Source organism: Hirundo rustica, chromosome 13, assembly GCF_015227805.2.
Source record: "Hirundo rustica isolate bHirRus1 chromosome 13, bHirRus1.pri.v3, whole genome shotgun sequence".
Lineage (NCBI taxonomy): Eukaryota > Metazoa > Chordata > Aves > Passeriformes > Hirundinidae > Hirundo > Hirundo rustica.
The window spans coordinates 19,337,094-19,356,850 of record NC_053462.1 but is presented as its reverse complement, the minus strand read 5'-3'; the positions used below and the strand labels follow the sequence as shown (position 1 = coordinate 19,356,850).

At 54.8% G+C, this 19,757-nt stretch overlaps 2 protein-coding genes across 2 annotated transcripts in view; both read right to left on the bottom strand.

Moving 5' to 3' along the window:
- The window catches only part of KIF23 (kinesin family member 23), a 35,778-nt gene extending 24,707 nt beyond the window's left edge, over positions 1–11,071 (bottom strand). The window contains exons 1-7 of the mRNA XM_040077303.1: positions 11,009–11,071; positions 10,160–10,220; positions 7,585–7,713; positions 6,218–6,323; positions 2,830–2,966; positions 1,751–1,860; positions 479–649 (exon numbers count right to left, since the gene is read on the bottom strand). Of these exons, the coding sequence (XP_039933237.1) occupies positions 479–649; positions 1,751–1,860; positions 2,830–2,966; positions 6,218–6,323; positions 7,585–7,713; positions 10,160–10,220; positions 11,009–11,019 (725 nt within the window). The 5' untranslated portion in view covers positions 11,020–11,071. The remainder of the gene's footprint in view (positions 1–478; positions 650–1,750; positions 1,861–2,829; positions 2,967–6,217; positions 6,324–7,584; positions 7,714–10,159; positions 10,221–11,008) is intronic.
- Positions 11,072–12,458: 1,387 nt separating this feature from the next.
- Positions 12,459–19,757, bottom strand: part of PAQR5 (progestin and adipoQ receptor family member 5) — a 14,518-nt gene continuing 7,219 nt past the window's right edge. The window contains exons 3-8 of the mRNA XM_040077516.1: positions 19,314–19,441; positions 17,922–18,157; positions 16,843–16,969; positions 16,047–16,143; positions 14,508–14,637; positions 12,459–13,736 (exon numbers count right to left, since the gene is read on the bottom strand). Coding sequence (XP_039933450.1) covers positions 13,513–13,736; positions 14,508–14,637; positions 16,047–16,143; positions 16,843–16,969; positions 17,922–18,157; positions 19,314–19,441 — 942 coding nt within the window. The 3' untranslated portion in view covers positions 12,459–13,512. The remainder of the gene's footprint in view (positions 13,737–14,507; positions 14,638–16,046; positions 16,144–16,842; positions 16,970–17,921; positions 18,158–19,313; positions 19,442–19,757) is intronic.

Below are 19,757 nucleotides of genomic sequence, written 5' to 3'. Positions count from 1 at the left end.
CGGAGCACCGAACCAGTGTTTTCCACTGTTTCCAGGGAATAAAAAAAAGCTATGGAATGGCTGGTTCCAAGTTGAAATCACCTGTCAGCATAGACTGGGAATTCCGGTGGGATTCAACTGCCTAATTAATTAAATATTTGCTTAATTAATAATATTAAACATTAATCCCCCAGCCTAACGAGGAAGGGAGCGGCCGTTGGCACCGAAACGTTCCCGGCTGGATTCCTTCCCGCCTGTTTTTTAACAGCAATTCCCAGGAATTCCGAGCCAAGCTCCCTAAGGCGAGAACCAAAAAAAAAACCAAACCTCTAAAATCCTCCCAAGGATCGGGAATACGGGAATTCCCAAACTCCCGGGGGGGTCCGACGGGCTCAAAGCCGACGGCGGTTTGGGACACGGAGACGCCGCTCTCTCATCCCAAACTCTTCCAGCCGATTCCCAAGCCCTGGCGGGGAAAACCCCGGGATTGGGGACTCACTTGGGTTTGACGGAGTCGAGCGGAGCCTCCTCCAGCAGGTCGTAGATGTAGTTGTTGTAGATCTCGATGTAGGAGACGAAGACGCCGTAGACGTTGTCCTCGTCCACCTCCTGCGCCCGGCAGCGATCCCGGACGTCGATCATGTCGGCAAACTCGGGATCCGGCGGCCTCCTGCGGGAAGCCGGAGGGGCGTGGGGACGGAATTCCCGGAGAGCCGGAAGGCGCCGGGGGAAAACGAGGGACGGCCGGCGGAATTCCGGCTCTGGGGAAGGGCCGGGAGGCGGAATTGCGTGGTCCAGCTGAGGGAATGCCATGGTGGAAACTCCATGGTCCAACCGAGCTGAGGGAATTCCATGGTGGGAATTCCATGGTCCCACCGAGGGAATTCCATGGTGGAAACTCCATGGTCCAACTGGGGGAATTCCATGGTCCAACCAAGGGAATTCCAAGGTGGGAATTCCATGGTGGAAACTCCATGGTCCAACTGAGGGAATGCCAAGGTGGGAATTCCATGGTCCAACCAAGGGAATTCCATGGCGGAAACTCCATGGTCCAACTGAGGGAATTCCATGATCCAACCAAGGGAATCCCAAGGTGGGAATTCCATGGTCCAACTGAGGGAATTCCATGATCCAGCCAAGGGAATTCCAAGGTGGGAATTCCATGGTCCAACCAAGGAAATTCCAAGGCAGGAATTCCATGGTCCAACCGAAGGAATTCCATGGTAGGAATTCCATGGTCCAGCTGAGCTGAGGGAATTCCATGGTCCAACCGAAGGAATTCCATGGTAGGAATTCCATGGTCCAGCTGAGCTGAGGGAATTCCATGGTCCAACCGAGGGAACTTCTGTGGTTGGAATTCCACGATCCAACTGAGGGAACGTCATGGTGGAAATTCCATGGTTGGAATTCCATGATCCAACCGAGGGAATTCTGAGTGGGAAAAGGCCCAAAATTCCAAGGGGGTGGGAGAAAAAGGTCAAAAATTCTGGGGAAAAAAGGCCCAAAATTCTGAGGGGAAAAAAAAAAAAGGTCAAAACCCCAGGAAGAACAGCTATGGAATGGCTTCCTCCAAGCTGAAATCTCCTGTTGGAACAGCAGGAATAGATCGGGAATTTCCCTGGGATACAATTACCTAGTTAATTAAACATCTGCCAATTTCTTCCCCCCACCCCGGATTTTCCTTCACCTCTTCGAGGGAAGAGCCCGGGAGGAGTTGAATCCCGTTTCTAGGGAATGAATTCCCCCCCGCCGCTCCCAGGGAGTCACTCACTTCCCAGCCGGAGTTTTTGGGATGGGCTGGGCCTCTCTCCTCTGGCGCTCCAGCAGAGCCTCCACCTCGCTCTGCACATCCACCCCGTTCTTGTCATCCAGCTTGAAAACCTGAGGGGGGAAAAAAAAACCAAAAAAAACCGGGAATTCCAGCCAATTCCAACATCCCGGCGCCGGCCAACAAAGCGTTGTTCGATTTGTTAATTAACAGCTCTGATTAGGCTGGTGTTAATTTATTAATACCGCGCCCCTCGTTGGCGCCCGGCGAGATCTGACAGGAACAACTGGAAAAAAAAATAATGTTTTATAAAAGCTCCCGAGGATGAGAATTCCGGGATTATTTCGGTTTGTTTTAGGCGCCACGCGTGCACGCCTTCGGAAAAGTTATCCCTAATTTCATGAGGAGCCAGTTAATTTTTGGTTTTATGGGAATTACCGGGAATTAGTAGGGAAAGGTGGAGCACCAAACCAGCGTTTTTCCCTGGAAAACAGGGGGGGAAAAAAAAAAAGCTATGGAATGGCTTCCTCCATGCTGAAATCACCTGTTAGAACAGCAGGAAAAAACTGGGAATTCCAATGGGATACAGCCGCCTAATTAACTAAATATTTGCTTATTAACCGCCCATCCTAACGAGGAGGGGAACGCCCTGGCTCCGCACCGAAACATTCCCGGCTGGATTCCTTTCCATGCGTTTCCAACAGATTTTTTTTTTTTTTTTTTCCTCCCGCGATGAAATCGTGGAACGAGCACTGAGGCATTCCCAGATTCTGATATCACGTGGAATAAATACGGAAATACGGAACACCGAACCAGTGTTTTCCACTGTTTCCAGGGGGGGAAAAAAAAAAACAAAAAAAAAACTAGGGAATGGCTCGCTCCGAGTCGAAATCACCCGTCGGAACAGACCGGGAATTTCGGTGGGATACAACCGCCCAATCAATTAAATATCTGCTCATTAATCCCCCCAGCCGAATCCAAACCCTCCCGGGAAGGAGGAGCCCGGCGTCGAGCAGCTTTTGCGCTCTTCCGCGGCGCCGGGTTTGGAGCGGGGAATCCGTGGATTTGCGGGAGGCACTCACGAATCTCTTGGCCTGGAAGGGGCCGATGCTGTTGAAGATCATGGCCAGGCAGCGCGGCAGCAGCCCGCCGTCCCCGGGAGAGCCCGTCATGGTGTGCGTCTTCCCGCTCCCCGTCACGCCGTAGGTGAACAGGAGACCTGGGAACGCCGGGGGGGGAAAAAAAAAAAGGGATGAATTGTCACCCTTGGGTCTTTCTGAGTTTTTTTTAAAGCCTTTTTGATTGTTCATAAGAGGGAGTTAAGACTTTTTTAGCTACTGTACAATATTAGGAGCAGTTTTCACTGTTTTTCTCACATGTAACATAAACAAATCCTTTGTTTTTCATTCTCTGTCCTTTGTTTGCACATTTCTAACCTGAAAACAATTGTAACTGACGGCTGCTCTGGCCATTGGGCTGGGAGGTGAAAACTCCAGAAGCCAATCCACAGCCAGACCCACAAATGTATAAAAAGTACGAAATAAACGGGCAGAGGAGCTCTGGGCTTGGCTCAGCCTTGGGCTCTCTCTCAGAGGAACATCTCTGCCCTGCAAATCTCTCGTCTCCGTGTGATTGCTTTGTGTGTCGCGATCACAGGGGACAGAAATGGGGTCTGGGGGTGAGAAATGGGGTCTGGGGTACAGAAATGGGGTCTGGGGGGGCCTGTCACTCTGGTTTTTCTGAGTTTTTTAAAGCCTTTTGATTATTCATAAGATGGAGTCAGACTTTTTAGCTCCTGTACAATATTAGGAACAGTTTTTGCCTTTTCTCACACACGTAACATAAACAAATCCTTTGTTTTTCCATTCTCTGTCCTTTGTTTGCACGTTTCTAACCTGAAAACAATTGTAACTGACGGCTGCTCTGGCCATTGGGCTGGGAGGTGAAAACTCCAGAAGCCAACCCACAGCCAGACCCACAAATGTATAAAAAGTAAGAAATAAACGGGCAGAGGGGCTCTGGGCCTTGGCTCTCTCAGAGGAACATCTCTGCCCTGCAAATCCCTCGTCTCCGTGTGATTGATTTGTGTGTTGAGATCACAGGGGACAGAAATGGGGTCTGGGGTGTGAGAAATGGGGCAGAAATGGGACTGGGAGTGCAGAAATGGGGCTGGGGGGAGAAATGGGGTATGGGGGGCAGAAATGGGGCAGAAATAGGGTCTGGGGGGCCTGTCACTCTGGTTTTTCTGAGTTTTTTAAAGCCTTTTGATTGTTCATAAGATGGAGTCAGACTTTTTAGCTTCTGTGCAACATTAGGAGCAGTTTTTGCCTTTTCCCACACACGTAACATAAACAAATCCTTTGTTTTTCATTCTCTGTCCTTTGTTTGCGTATTTCTAACCTGAAAACAATTGTAACTGACAGTTGGTCTGGCCACTGAGGCTGGGAGGTGAAAACTCCAGAAGCCAATCCACAGCCAGACCCACAAATGTATAAAAAGTAAGAAATAAAACAAAGAGGCTCTCTCTCCGCCTGTCTCGGTTTGAGCTGGATCGGAAGGACCTCTGCCCTGCGAAAATCTCTCGTCTGCGTGTGACTGCTCTGTGCGTCTCGGTGACATTTTCCCTGCCCGTGGAATGGGATCATTTTCCGCCCTTGGCTGATTTATTTTTTGGGGGGGGGGGGAGTTGAAAATGCAAAACGAGCTTCGCTGGAAAAGCCCAAAGTTCTGAACTCGCGACCCGCGGCTCCCGCAAACCACGGGAAAACTCGGGAGGGCGGGGAGAAGGATCTGGATGCGTGACTGGTGGAATTCCAGGTGTGGGCGGGGAGGGAGCTTAAAGCCAACCCCGTTGCCAAAGGCAGGGACACCTCGGGATAAGCCAGGCTGCTCCAACAGCACTTCCACGTTCCCAGTGGATGATCCAACCCAGGATTCCTACTCCAGAAAGAGATTCCAGGGGTTCCGTGTGAGGAGCTGAGCCACAATTCCAAACAAACCTCGAACAAACCTCGGGAGCACCGGATCACCCATTCCCACCCAAACCATCCCAGGATTCCTGTTCCAGAAAGAATCCAGACAACCCCATTCCAGGGGTGCTGGGTGAGGAGCTGAACCACAATTCCAAACCTTGGGAGCACTGGATCCTCCACTCCCACCCAAACCATCCCAGACAGAGTTCCCAGGGTTGCTGTGCGAGGAGCTGAACCACAATCCCAAACCTCAGGAGCACTGGATCATCTGTTCCCACCCAAACTATCCCAGGATTCCTATTCCATGAAGAACTTCCAGGGTTGCTGCGCGAGGAGCCCAGCCAGAATTCCAAACCCCGGGAGCACTGGATCATCTGTTCCCACCCAAACCATTCCAGGAAGAGTTCCCATGGTTGCTGTGCAAGGAACTGGGCCAGAATCCCAAACAAACCTCAGGAGCACCCAAACAATTCCAGGATTCCTATTCCATGAAGAACTTCCAGGGTTGCTGCGCGAGGAGCCCAGCCAGAATTCCAAACCTCAGGAGCACTGGATCCTCCATTCCCACCCAAACTATTCCAGGAAGAACTTCCAGGGTTGCTGTGTGAGGAGCTGAGCCAGAATCCCAAACCTCGGGAGCAGTGGATCATCCATTCCCACCCAAACCATCCCAGGAAGAACTTCCAGGGTTGCTGTGTGAGGAGCCGAGCCAGAATTCCAAAGGAACCCAGGAGCACTGGATCCTCCATTCCCACCCAAACCATCCCAGACAGAGTTCCCACGGTTGCTGTGCGAGGAGCTGAGCCACAATTCCAAACCTCGGGAGCACTGGATCATCTGTTCCCACCCAAACCATTCCAGACAGAGTTCCCAGGATAGTCGCACAAGGAGCCGAGACAGAATTCCCGAGAAAGCCGGGAAGCACTGGATCCTCCATTCCCACCCAAAGCATCCCAGACAGAGTTCCCAGGGTTGCCGCGTGAGGAGCCCAGCCAGAATTCCCAAGGAAGCCAGGAGTAGTGGATCCTCCATTCCCACCCAAACCATCCCAGACAAAATTCCCCACGGTTGTTGTGTGAGGAACTGAGCCACAATCCCAAACCTCAGGAGCACTGGATCCTCCATTCCCACCCAAACCATCCCAGGAAGAACTTCCAGGGTTGCTGTGTGAGGAACTGAGCCAGAATTCCAAACCTCAGGAGCACTGGATCACCCATTCCCACCAAACCATCCCAGACAGAGTTCCCACGGTTGCTGCGCGAGGAGCCCAGCCAGAATTCCAAAGGAACCCGGGAGTACTGGATTCTCCATTCCCACCCAAAGCATCCCAGACAGAATTCCCACAGTTGCTGTGCGAGGAGCTGAGCCACAATTCCAAACCTCGGGAGCACTGGATCCTCCATTCCCACCAAACCATCCCAGACAGAATTCCTTGGGTTGCCGCGCGAGGAGCCCAGCCGGAATTCCCGAGGAAGCCGGGAAGCCGGGAAGCGCTCACCGTTTTTCCCGCGGATCAGATCCTCCACCAGCGGCTTGGCCACCACGTCGAAGAGCTCCTTCTGCGCCACCAGCGTGCCGAACACCTCCTTGAAGGAATACTGCGTCTGCCGGGAGAGCGGGAAAAACGGACGGCCCTGGAATCCCGGGACTCCCCAGAGCAAAGCCGGAATTCCCAGCTGGATCCTCCCCGCCCGCAGAATCCCGGCAAAGGGACCAAAGCGGAATTGGAGCTGTTCGGGATCCTCGGGTTTCGGGCCAGAATTCCCAGCTGGTTTTATTTTATATATTTATTCCTAAATTAACGGGAAAACTCAGATCTGGTTGGAACTCATGGAATTCCTAAACTCATGGGAAAACTCGGAGCTGGACAGAACTCATGGAATTCCTAAACTCATGGGAAAACTCGGATCTGGACGGATCTCATGGAATTCCTAAACTCGTGGGAGAACTCAGAGCTGGACGGAATTCCTAAATTCATGGGAAAACTCAGAGCTGGATGGAACTCTTTGAATTCCTAAACTCATGGGAAAACCCGGAGCTGGATGAAATTAATGGAATTCCTAAATTCATGGGAAAACTCAGAGCTGGGTGGAACTCATGGGAAAACTCGGAACAGGACGGAACTCATGGAATTCCTAAACTCATGGGAAAACTCAGAGCTGGACGGAACTCATGGAATTCCTAAATTAATGGGAAAACTCAGATCTGGTTGGAATTCATGAAATTCCTAAACTCGTGGGAAAACTTGGATCGGGACGGAACTCATGGAATTCCTAAACTGGCGGGAAAACTGAGAGCTGGATGGAATTCCTAAACTCATGGGAAAACTCAGAGCTGGTTGGAACTCATGGAAATCCTAAACTCGTGGGAAAACTCAGAGCTGGACGGAACTCATGGAATTCCTAAACTCATGGGAAAACTTGGATCTGGACGGATCTCATGGAATTCCTAAACTCGCGGGAAAACTGAGAGCTGGATGGAATTCCTAAATTCATGGGAAAACTCAGAGCTGGACAGAATTCACGGAATTCCTAAATTAATGGGAAAACTCAGATCTGGTTGGAACTCATGGAAATCCTAAACTCGTGGGAAAACTCAGAGCTGGACGGAACTCATGGAATTCCTAAACTCGCGGGAAAACTGAGAGCTGGATGGAATTCCTAAATTCATGGGAAAACTCAGAGCTGGACAGAACTCATGGAATTCCTAAATTAATGGGAAAACTCGGAGCTGGACGGAACTCACGGAACTCCTAAACTCGTGGGGAAACCTCGGACCAGGACGGATCTCACGGAATTCCTGCGGACAGCCCGGGGCGGGGCTGGCTCCGGGGGCGATTCCCGGCGGGAATGCCGGCGGTCCTACCTCGCGGTACTCGCCGTTGCGGAAGAGGCGGAAGCCGTCGGGAGGGTGCAGCTGCACCGTGGTGTGGTTGATGAGCTCGATGCAGCTCTCCTGCTCCGGCCCCGGGAGCGGCCGCACGCGGCAGTACACCTGGGAGAGGAGACGGGAATGGGAAAAACGGGAATGGGAAAAACGGGAATGGACCCGGGAAATGGGCACGGCAGTACACCTGGGAAATGGGAGGGGAAAAACGGGAATGGGCACCTGGGAATGGACCCGGGAAACGGGCACGGCAGTACGCCCGTGAAACAGGAGGGGAAAAATGGGAATGGGCACCGGGAATGGACACCTGGGAGACGGGAATGGGAAAAACGGGAATGGGCACCTGGAATGGACACGGGAAATGGGCACGGCAGTACACCCGGGAAACAGGAGGGGAAAAATGGGAATGGGCACCCGGAATGGGCACCGGGAATGGACCCGGGAAATGGGCACGGCAGTACACCTGGGAAATGGGAAGGGAAAAATGGGAATGGACACCGGGAATGGACACCTGGGAGACGGGGGGAAAAACGGGAATGGGCACCGGGAATGGACCCGGGAACGGGGGGAAAAACGGGAATGGACACCGGGAAATGGACACGGCAGTACACCTGGGAAACGGGGAAAAACGGGAATGGGCACCGGGAATGGACCCGGGAAACGGGCACGGCAGTACACCTGGGAGACGGGAATGGGAAAAACGGGAATGGGCACCTGGGAAACGGGGAAAACGGGAATGGCACCGGGAATGGACCCGGGAAATGGGCACGGCAGTACACCTGGGAAATGGGAATGGGAAAAACGGGAATGGACACCGGGAATGGGGGGGAAAAATGGGAATGGACACCTCGGAATGGACACGGTAGTACACCTGGGAAACGGGAGGGGAAAAATGGGAATGGACACCGGGAATGGACCCGGGAAATGGGCACGGCAGTACACCTGGGAAATGGGAACGGAAAAATGGGAATGGACACCAGGAATGGACACCGGGAATGGACACCTGGGAAACGGGGAAAAACGGGAATGGACACCGGAAATGGGCACTGGGAAATGGGCACCTGGGAAACGGGAATGGACCCAGGAAACAGGGGGAAAAACGGGAACGGACATGGGGAATGGACACCAGGAATGGATACAGCAGTACACCTGGGAAACAGGGAAAAACAGGAATGGCACCGGGAATGGACACGGCAGTACACCTGGAATGGGAGGGGGGAAACGGGAATGGATCCGGAAATGGCACCGGGAATGGACACCGGGAACAGGGGGAAAACAGGAATGGCACCAGGAATGGACAGCTGGGAATGGACACTGGGAACAGGGGGGAAAAACGGGAATGGACGCCAGGAATGGACACCTGGAGTGAGGGAAATGAGGATAAACCAGGAATGAACACTGGAGTACACCTGGAAATGGGCTAGACTGGGAATGGACACGGGAATGACACTGGGAATGAACACCTGGAAATGGGACATGATACCGGGAATGGACACCTGGAACTGGGGATAAACTGGGAATGATACTGGGAATGAACACGGGAGTGAACACCTGGAGCCGGGGAAACTGGGAATGAACCTGGGAATAAACACAGGAATGAACATGGAAGTACATGAGGGAAACAGGGAATGATACTGGGAATGAGCATGGGAATGATACTGGAACTGGGGAAACGGGGAATGATCTGGGAATGAACATGGCAGTACACCTGGATCCGGGGAAACAGGGGATGAAACTGGGAATGAACATGGGAATGAACAAGGGTATGATACCAGAACTGGGGAAACAGGGAATGATCTGGGAATGAACACGGGAATGATACCGGAACTGGGAAAACAGGGAATGATCTGGGAATGAACACGGGAATGATACCGGAACTGGGAAAACAGGGAATGATCTGGGAATGAACATGGGAATGATACTGGAACTGGGGAAACAGGGAATGATCTGGGAATGAACATGGGAATGATACTGGAACTGGGAAAACAGGGAATGATCTGGGAATGAAACTGGAACTGGGCAAACAGGGAATGAACCTGGGAATGAACATGGGAATGATACTGGAACTGGGGAAACGGGGAATGATTCTGGGAATGAACGTGGCAGTACACCTGGAATGGGGGAAACAGGGAATGATTCTGGGAATGAACACAGGAATGATACTGGAACTGGGGAAACCGGGAATGATTCTGGGAATGAACGTGGCAGTACACCTGGAATGGGGGAAACCGGGAATGATTCTGGGAATGAACATGGCAGTACACCTGGAATGGGGGAAACAGGGAATGATTCCGGGAATGAACACAGGAATGATACTGGAACTGGGGGAACGGGGAATGATCCTGGGAAGGAACCCGGGAGTACAGCTGGGATGGGGGAAACAGGGATAAACCCGGGAACGAATCCGGCAGCACACGTGGAACGAGGGAAACAGGAATAAACCCGGGAATGAATCCGGGAATGATGGAAGCAGCGATAGCCCGGGAATGAGCCGGGAATGAGCCGGGAATGGGTGCGGAGGGGCGGGAAGCAGCGGGCCGGGCCCCGCACTCACCCCCACCGGGTCCTTCAGCGCGGGGTTCGTGCCCTTCCGGGGCCTCCGCGGCGTCCGGGACCTGCCGGGGAAACGGCGCTGAGGGGACAGCGGCCACAGCCACCGGGAGAACCGGGGGAACCGGGAGAGGAACAGGGAGAACCGGGAGAACTGGGACGGCGGGAGGACGGGGACGGGAGGAGCACCGGGATAGCGGGAGGAACCGGGAGGAGCACCGGGATAGCGAGAGGAACCGGGAGGAGCACCGGGATAGCGGGAGGACGGGGACGGGGGGAACCGGGAGCACCGGGATAGAGGGAGAAGAGGGACGGGAAGGAACGGGGATAGCGGGAGGAACCGGGAGAATCAGGAACAGGAGGAGCACCGGGATAGCGCGAGGAACCGGGAGCACCGGGATAGCGCGAGGACGGGGATGGGAGAAGAGTAACCGGGAACACCGGGATAGCGGGGTGAACCGGGAGGAGCACCGGGATAGCGCGAGGACGGGGACGGGAGGAGCACGGGGAGCACCGGGATAGCGGGAGGACGGGGACGGGAGGAACCGGGAGCACCGGGATAGCGCGAGGACGGGGACGGGAGAAGAGTAACCGGGAACACCGGGATAGCGGGGAGAACCGGGAGGAGCACCGGGAGCACCGGGATGGCGGGGGGACGGGGACGGGAGGAGCACCGGGAGCACCGGGATGGCGCGAGGACGGGGACGGGAGGAACCGGGATAGCGGAAGAGCCGCGTGCAGCCACGAACGGCGGCCCCGCGGCCCCGGGCGGAGCTGCCCCGCAGCGGGGAAACCCCCCCCCGCCCCGTCCCCATCCCCATCCCCGCCGCGAAGGGGCCGCGGGGCCACTCACGCCGCCTTCATGTCGCGGGTGTCGCCGCTGTCGCGACAGGGCCCGGCGGGGGTCGCGCTCCGGGGGCTGCGGCAGCGAGCGGCGGCCGCGCGCCCGCCGCGATTCAAATCCGACCAATCGGCGAGCGCCGCCTCGCTGGCGTCATCGCGCACGGCGTCGCCATGGGGACGCCGGAGGGGGCGGGGTCTGAGGGGAGGGAGCCCCCTGCTGGTGCCGGCGAGGCCGCGGGTTCGAATCCCGGCTCCGGCCGATCCCGGGGTTTTTTTTTTCCCGTTTCTTTTTTTTTTTTTTCCTTTTTTTATCGACCAAATTCCAATCTTTCAGGAAAACGGCTGGAATGCAGGGGCAGGGATTCCCTGTGTGCCTGCCTGGAGGTGAATAAGTCACTCAGTTAATTCCCGATCAGTGGAAAACAAATCCCAAGCTGTTGGAAATGGGTTAATTCCTAACGTGTGGAAAATCAGTTAATTCCCAACCTGATGGAAATGAGTTGTTAATTCCCAGACTGTTGGAAATGGGTTCATTCCCAGCCTGAGGGAAATGAGTTGTTAACTCCCAACCTGTTGGAATTAATCCCCGCCCCGATGGAAATGAGTTAATTCCCAACTGCTGGAATTCATTCCCAGCATGTGGAAAACGAGTTAATTCCCAACCCGATGGAAATGGATTCCCAACCTCTTGGAAACGAGTTAATGCCCAACCTGTGGGAAATGATCCGTGGTGGAAAACAACCCCGCAGATGTGGTGTTGGGAACGTGTGGGAAAAATCCGGCAGAACGAGTCCAGGGAAAAGCAAACTTCCTGCCAAGGGAATGGATTCCGATGGGGAATTGTGCCCAGGGATTGGATCCCTTTTAAAAAAACAGGGAATTCCCAGTCCAAATTCCTGAATGTTTCCACAACGCGCTTCCAGGATATTTAAAAAAAAAAAAAGGGATAAAACGGCCTGGAGGAAATTCCTGCTCTTTTCCAGCTTTTCCAAACCCACGTGGCTGGGGAGGGATGAGGGAGGTTGGCTGGAATTTGATCCCGAAATTCCTGGATTTGTCGGGGATTCGCCTTGGACCAACATTCCACAAACAAATTATTTCCTTGGAACAACTTTCATTCCTCCTGGGAAGGGGATTGAGGAAAATCCAGAGATTTTTTGGGGGTAAAAAGCCGGGAAAAGCCCTCTCCCTGTGCCGCTCCAAGGTCCGGCTTCACCCATTCCACGGGTTCAGCCAGAGGATCCCGTGGAATTCTGGCATTCCGTCCCGCTCGGAATGCATCTTTCCCAAAATTCCCGGCACGGGAGGGGACGGGAGGACTTCAGTTCAAAAGCTGAACGACCTGGAATAATACCGGGATGATTCCCGATGTTTTTCCGGGCTCTCCAATCCCAGCCGGATTCCTCCCCGGTCACAGCAGCTCCCAAAATAAATAAACTCTGGAATTATCAGCAACGATCTCCAGAGGGATTCATTTTCCCAGGAATATTTTTATTATTAAGCAGATTAAAATCAGTGATTTATATTAATTTAATAAAACCATCAGAAAAAAAACAACTCCAGTGTTTATAAATATCCCGGGAAAAACCCCGGTCAGCTTTCCCAAGGATTGATTTATCCCGGATTTAACCCTGATTTCATCGCGTTATCCCAAATTCCAGGAGCTCCCAGAGTGCAGCAGTCAGACCTCGGCAAAGGCAATTAAAAGGAAATTAATGGAAGACCCGCCTGATTATCCAGGGGAAAAAATTCCCAAAGAGCAAAGCGCGTGCCGCGTTCCCGCGGGAAAATCCAAGGGGAAAACCCGGATCCTGGAAAAGAGCTCCAGGCTCTTCCTGCAAAATCCAGGAGCAGCAGGGAAGGAAAACAAGGAACAACAGAGGGAAAATCCCGGGAATTCTTTAAAATTCCCGGTAGCTTGGGCAGAATTCCCCCATTCCATTCCCCACGCAGAAACTCGGAGTCCCCACGGGAAGGAACTCCTCAGGGTTTCCTGGAATTAGACCCTGGAAGAGTTTTCCTGAGGGAACATCTCCTGGAATCTCTTTTCCGCGATTATGAGTAGAAATAGTGGGAATTAAAACCGGAGGGGAAACGACTCCAATCCCTCCATCCCACCTTTCCAGGCACTTGGGCTGGAATTCCAAAGGAACGCCACTTCCCAGGGGAAAACGGGAATTTGGGAGCGCTCGGCTTCACCGGGAATCTCCCGGCTGGTGACGCCAGCGTTCCCTGGATTTCTCCCCGAGGCGGACCCGAGGGATCCCGGATTCTTTGGGAAGCAGGAGCGCTTCCCTCCCTTCTCAGGGATCGAATCCCGATTATTTGGCGCTTTCCCTGTGGATAACAACGGGATGGGAAGCGTTTCCCGGCCCATCCGTGGATAAAACCAGCGCGGTTGTCCCTCAGGAAATTCCCAAAGGAATATTTCCAGGAGATCGAATTCCCCCCTCAACCACCCGGACACCTCTCCGGAACCGGAGTGCTCCCAGAAATCCGAGGCAATCCCTGATCCTAGTGGGATTTTTCCCCGGGAAGAGGCTCCGGGCGGAGGCTGCGGAAGCAGATCCCGAGGATGGCCAGGCTGGCGGCCGCTCCCAGTCCCAGGGATCCAAAGGTTTCCAGGGAAGAGGGAAGCGGGAGGCGGCCCCGCCGCTCCGCCATGTCCATGGAGATGGCTTCCAGCTGGAAGAGCGTTCCCAGGATCCCGCAGACGTGGAAAATCTGGTGGCTGTGCCCTGCGACAGAAAACTCCGAGAATTCCATGGGAAATCCATGGGAATTCCAAGGGAATTCCATGGGCATTGCACGGGTGTCGGGCTGGGCCGGGTGCGTTCCACATCCCCAGAACGCTCCGGAGGCTTGGAGAGCTCTGGGATAGTGGGAAGTGGCCCTGCCCATCCAAAGCATCCCGGAATTCCAGGATTCCAGGGTTGGAATCCTGCTCAGCCCACTTCACCTGGCACCCATGGAATATTTATCCCACAAATTCCCGATCCTGATTCCTGGGGGTTTATCATCCTACGAATCCCTATTCCCAATTCCTGGGGATTTATCCTCCTCGTAATTCCTGTTCCCAGTGCCTGTGGCTCGGGGGAGTTTATTCCTGGGATTCTACGGGGTTCATTCCTGGCATTCCCTGGGTTTATTCCCAGGATTCTATAGGGTTTATTCCCAGCATTCTGTGGAGTTTATTCCTGGCATTCCCTGGGGTTTATTCCTGGCATTCCCTGGGTTTATTCCCAGGATTCTATAGGGTTTATTCCCAGGATTCTATGGGGTTCATTCCCGCCATTCCCTGGGTTCATTCCCAGCATCCCCTGGGTTCATTCCCAGCATCCCCTGGGTTCATTCCCTGGATTCCCTGGATTCATTCCCACCATTCCCCAGGTTCATTCCCTGGATTTCCTGGGTTCATTCCTGCCATTCCCTGGGTTCATTCCCAGCATTCCCCGGGTCCATTCCCGGCATTCCCCGGGCCCATTCCCGGCATTCCCTGGAGTTCTCACCGATGAGGTCGAAGCTCCCCGGCGCCAGGCGCTCGGGCAGGCGGGAGGTGAAGCTCAGGAAGCTCAGGAGGGCGCAGACGCTGTGCCAGAAATGCAGCCGGAGCGAGCCCTCGGAGCAGCCCTGGGAAAGCTGCCGGGAAAACGGGAGAGATCCGCCAGTCGGGAAAACGGGAGAGATCCACCAGTCCATCCATCCATGGATCCATCCAACAATTCATCCATCCATGGATCCATCTGTCCACTGATCCATGGATCCATCCATCCATCCATCCATCCATACATACATCCACCAGTCCATGGATCCATCCAACAATTCATCCATCCATGGATCCATCCATCCACTGATCCATGGATCCATCCATCAATTCATCCATCCACAGATCCATCCATGCATCCACGGATCCATCCGTCCATCCATGCATCCACGGATCCATCCGTCCATCCATCCATCCACTGATCCATGGATCCATGGATCCATCCATCCATCCATCCGTCCATCCATACATCCACCAATCCATGGATCCATCCATCAATTCATCCATCCACAGATCCATCCGTGCATCCATGGATCCATCCGTCCATCCATCCATCCATCCATCCACTGATCCATGGATCCATCCATCCATCCATCCATCCATCCATCCATCCATACATACATACACCAATCCATGGATCCATCCATCAATTCATCCATCCACAGATCCATCCATGCATCCATGGATCCATCCATCCATCCATCAATCCACGGATCCATCCATCCGTCCATCCATCATCCATCCTTCCACGGATCCGCCAATCCATGCCTCCATCCCAAAGGAGCCAGAGCCATTCCCAGTTCCTCACCCAACTCAATTCTGGGAAAAAACAGGATCTATCTCATCCCATCCATCCATGGATCCATCCCTCCATCCATCCATGGATCCCTCCATCCATCCATGGATCCATCCCTCCATCCATCCATGGATCCCTCCATCCATCCATGGATCCATCCCTCCATCCATCCATGGATCCCTCCATCCATCCATGGATCCACCCCTCCATCCATCCATGGATCCATCCCTCCATCCATCCATGGATCCCTGCATCCATCCATGGATCCATCCCTCCATCCATCCATGGATCCACCCCTCCATCCATCCATGGATCCATCCATCCATCCATCCATGGATCCATCCCTCCATCCCAAACAGCCACAGCCATTCCCAGTTCCCCACTCCCCTCACCCCCGCTCCAACCCTTCTTCCCGGGAAAAAGCGGGATTGATCCATCAATCCCAAGGAGCCCCAGCCATTCCCAGTTCCCCACCCCTCCCCAGATTCCCGCCCTGCTCCAGTTCAATCCCTGGAAAAGGCCCCTCCCATCTTCCCAGGGCAGGAATTTTCCAGCCCTTTGAAGCGGGAGGAATCCGCCGGCAATCGGAGCAGGAAAAAATATCCGCGGGCCTTTTCCTGCCGGAGTTTGTTTTCCTTTCGGCCTGTTTTCCCAAACAATTCCAGGCTGAGGCAGCTGACATTTCCCGGGATTTCGTGGGATACGCACCCTGTAGAAAACTGGGATGCTGACAAAAATGTAGGGATACACGAAGGCCAGAGTTCGGGAAGCTTTGCTCAGGCGGGGCCGCTCCGCCTCCAGAAACCTGGGAAACACCGGGAATTCCACATGGGACACACAGGGAAACACACACTGGGAATTCCACATGGGATACACAGGGAAACACACACTGGGAATTCCACATGGGATACACAGGGAAACACCGGGAATTCTACATGGGACACACAGGGAAACACACACTGGGAATTCCACATGGGATACACAGGGAATTCTCCATGGGTTACACAGGGAATTCCACATGGGGTACACCGGGAATTCCACATGGGATACACAGGGTTACACTGGGAATTCCACATGGGATACACCAGGAATTCTCCATGGGTTACACTGGGAATTCCACATGGGATACACAGGGATACACTGGGAATTCCACATGGGATACACAGGGAATTCCCCATGGGATACACCGGGAATTCCACATGGGATATACCAGGAATTCCACATGGGATACACCGGGAATTCCACAGCTTCTCCGGGAACCCGGGATAGCAGACCTGGACCACCCCCAAGTCCCCTCCCAACCCAAACCCAAATTCCAGGATCCCACAAATCCCCTTCGGAACCTCCCAGAATCCAAGCTCCTCCCGCTATCCCGCCTTTTCACCGTTGAATCCTCCGCCTTTCCCGACTGGAAAAATTCCCTCTTTCCCCTTCCCCGACTCCCGGCTGGCCCGGTCCGTGCCCGAACCCCTCATCCCGAATTCCCGGTGCCGTCGGATCCCACCTGGAATAGCAGGACAGGCCGGTGCTGAGTGCGGAGTTGAGCACGGCCACGGGAACGTAGAAATCATGGAATGTGCTCCCGAGCCATTCCAGAGGGAAGACGTAGGCGGAATACGCCAGCGCCGAGCCTGGGAGAGCAGCGGGGCCCTCAGCTCCCAATCCCGGAATTCCTCTGGAATTCCCTTGGAATTCCTCGTCCTCCCGGGCTCAGCTCTGAGCTCCAGAACATCGGGAAGGGCCGGGAATCTCCGGAAAGGGGAGCGTTCCGGAGGGGCCGGGGAATATCCCGGAATTGCCGTGCGCTCCCAGTGAGGCTCCTCTGGTTGGGTAAAATCTGGGATTTTTCCTCATTCCCGTTTTTCCCAATCCCACCCAGCCGCATCTGTCCCAAGTTTTTTGTGTCCGGAGCTGCTCTGGGCCATTCCCAAGCTCCGGAGTGCAGGGATGAGGGAAAGGAAGAGCGGGAACTTCCCCCAGACCTCGCCTCTGGATGTGGCATCCCATAAATCCCGGCTAAATTCCCCAATCCCATAATCCCGATCCCACTCCTGATCCCATTCCCTGATCCCATAACCCCATAACCCCGATCCCATTCCTGACTCCATTCCCCCATTTCCCGATTGCATTCCCGATCCCACAACCCCAATCCCATAACCCCATTCCCAATCCCATAACCCCATTCCCGATCCCATTCCCTGATCCCACAACCCCATAACCCCGATCCCATTCCCGACTCCATTCCCCCATTTCCCGATCCCATTCCCGATCCCACAACCCCTGATCCCACAACCCCCAATCCCATAACCCCAATCCCATAACCCCAATCCCATTCCCCAATCCCATTCCCGATCCCATAACCCCATTCCCAATCCCATTCCCAATCCCATAACCCCATAACCCCAATCCCATTCCCAACTCCATTCCCCCATTTCCCGATTGCATTCCCGATCCCACAACCCCCAATCCCATTCCCCAATCCCATTCCCCAATCCCATTCCCTGATCCCATTCCCAATCCCCCATAACCCCGATCCCATTCCCGATCCCATTCCCGATCCCATTCCCTTTTCCCGTTCCCCACCCATTCCGTAGGCGCTGAGCGCGGCGTAGTCGCAGCAGAAGGCCCGGTGCCGGCCGCGCGCCCCCAGCGCCCCCAGCGCGTGCGCCGCGCCCGAGGCCAGCGGGTACAGCGCGCAGGTGCACAGGTAGGCCAGGAGCGGGCCCGCGGCGGGAGCAGCGGGATCGGGATCGGGATCGGGATCGGGATCGACGAGAGCCAGAGCCCGCAGCTGAGCCAGGAACCGCCACAGGAAATACCTGGGAACGGGGCACGGGACAGGGAGCACCGGGTGAGCACAGGTGTGCGCACAGGTGTGCGCCCGGGTGTCCCCAGGTGTCCCCGTTGTCCCCAGATGTGCCCAGGTTTATCCCCAGGTGTGTCCCAGGTCTATCCCCGGGTGTATCCCCAGTGTCCCCAGGTGTGTCCCAGGTGTGTCCCCAGTGTCCCCAGTGTCCCCAGTGTCCCTGGTGTCCCCAGGTGTATCCCAGGTGTGTCCCCGGGTGTATCCCCAGGTGTCCCCAGGTGTTCCCCAGGTTTATCCCAGCTGTCCCCAGGTGTATCCCAGGTGTGTCCCAGGTGTGTCCCAGCTGTCCCCAGGTGTATCCCAGGTGTAGCCCCGGTGTGTCCCAGGTTTATCCCCGGTGTATCCCAGGTGTATCCCAGGTGTCCCCAGGTGTATCCCCAGGTGTATCCCAGGTGTATCTCAGGTGTATCCCAGGTGTATCCCAGGTGTATCCCCGGTGTATCCCAGGTGTATCCCAGGTGTATCCCAGGTGTATCTCAGGTGTATCCCAGGTGTATCTCAGGTGTATCCCAGCTGTCCCCAGGTGTATCCCGGGTGTATCCCCGGTGTATCCCAGGTGTATCCCAGCTGTCCCCAGGTGTATCCCAGGTGTATCTCAGGTGTATCCCCGGTGTATCCCAGGTGTATCCCAGCTGTCCCCAGGTGTATCCCAGGTGTATCCCCGGTGTATCCCAGGTGTATCCCAGCTGTCCCCAGGTGTATCCCCGGTGTCCCCAGGTGTGTCCCAGGTGTGTCCCCAGTGTCCCCAGTGTCCCTGGTATCCCCGGTGTATCCCAGCTGTCCCCAGGTTTATCCCAGGTGTGTCCCAGGTGTCCCCAGGTGTGTCCAGGTGTATCCCAGGTGTATCCCAGGTGTGTCCCAGGTGTATCCCCGGTGTATCCCAGGTGTATCCCCGGTGTATCCCAGGTGTATCCCCGGTGTATCCCAGGTGTATCCCAGGTGTATCCCCGGTGTATCCCCGGTGTATCCCCGGTGTATCCCAGCTGTCCCCAGGTTTATCCCAGGTGTATCCCAGCTGTCCCCAGGTGTATCCCAGGTTTATCCCCTGGTGTATCCCTGGTGTATCCCCGGTGTCCCCAGGTGTGTCCAGGTGTGTCCCGGGCGCTGACCCTGCGGGCGCCAGGTGTGTCCAGATGTTGAGGGTCTCGTTGTCCAGGTGGAAGAGGCTCCGCAGGCACTGCCGGGCCGAGCTGCGCGGGGGGCGGTACCCGGAGAGGATGCCGGGCTCCCGGTACAGCTGGGAACGGGATCGCGGGATAATGGGATAACGGGATCGCGGGAATGGGAATGGGGGAATGGGATCACGGGAATGGGGGAATGGGGGAATGGGATAATGGGGATGGGATAATGGGGATGGGATAATGGGAATGGGGGAATGGGGGAATGGGGGAATGGGAATGGGGGAATGGGATAACGGAAAAGGGGGAATGGGGGAATGGGGGAATGGGAATGGGGAAATGGGAGAATGGGAGAATGGGATAATGGGGGAATGGGAATGGAGATGGGATAATGGGGGAATGGGAATGGGATGGGATAATGGGAATGGGATGGGG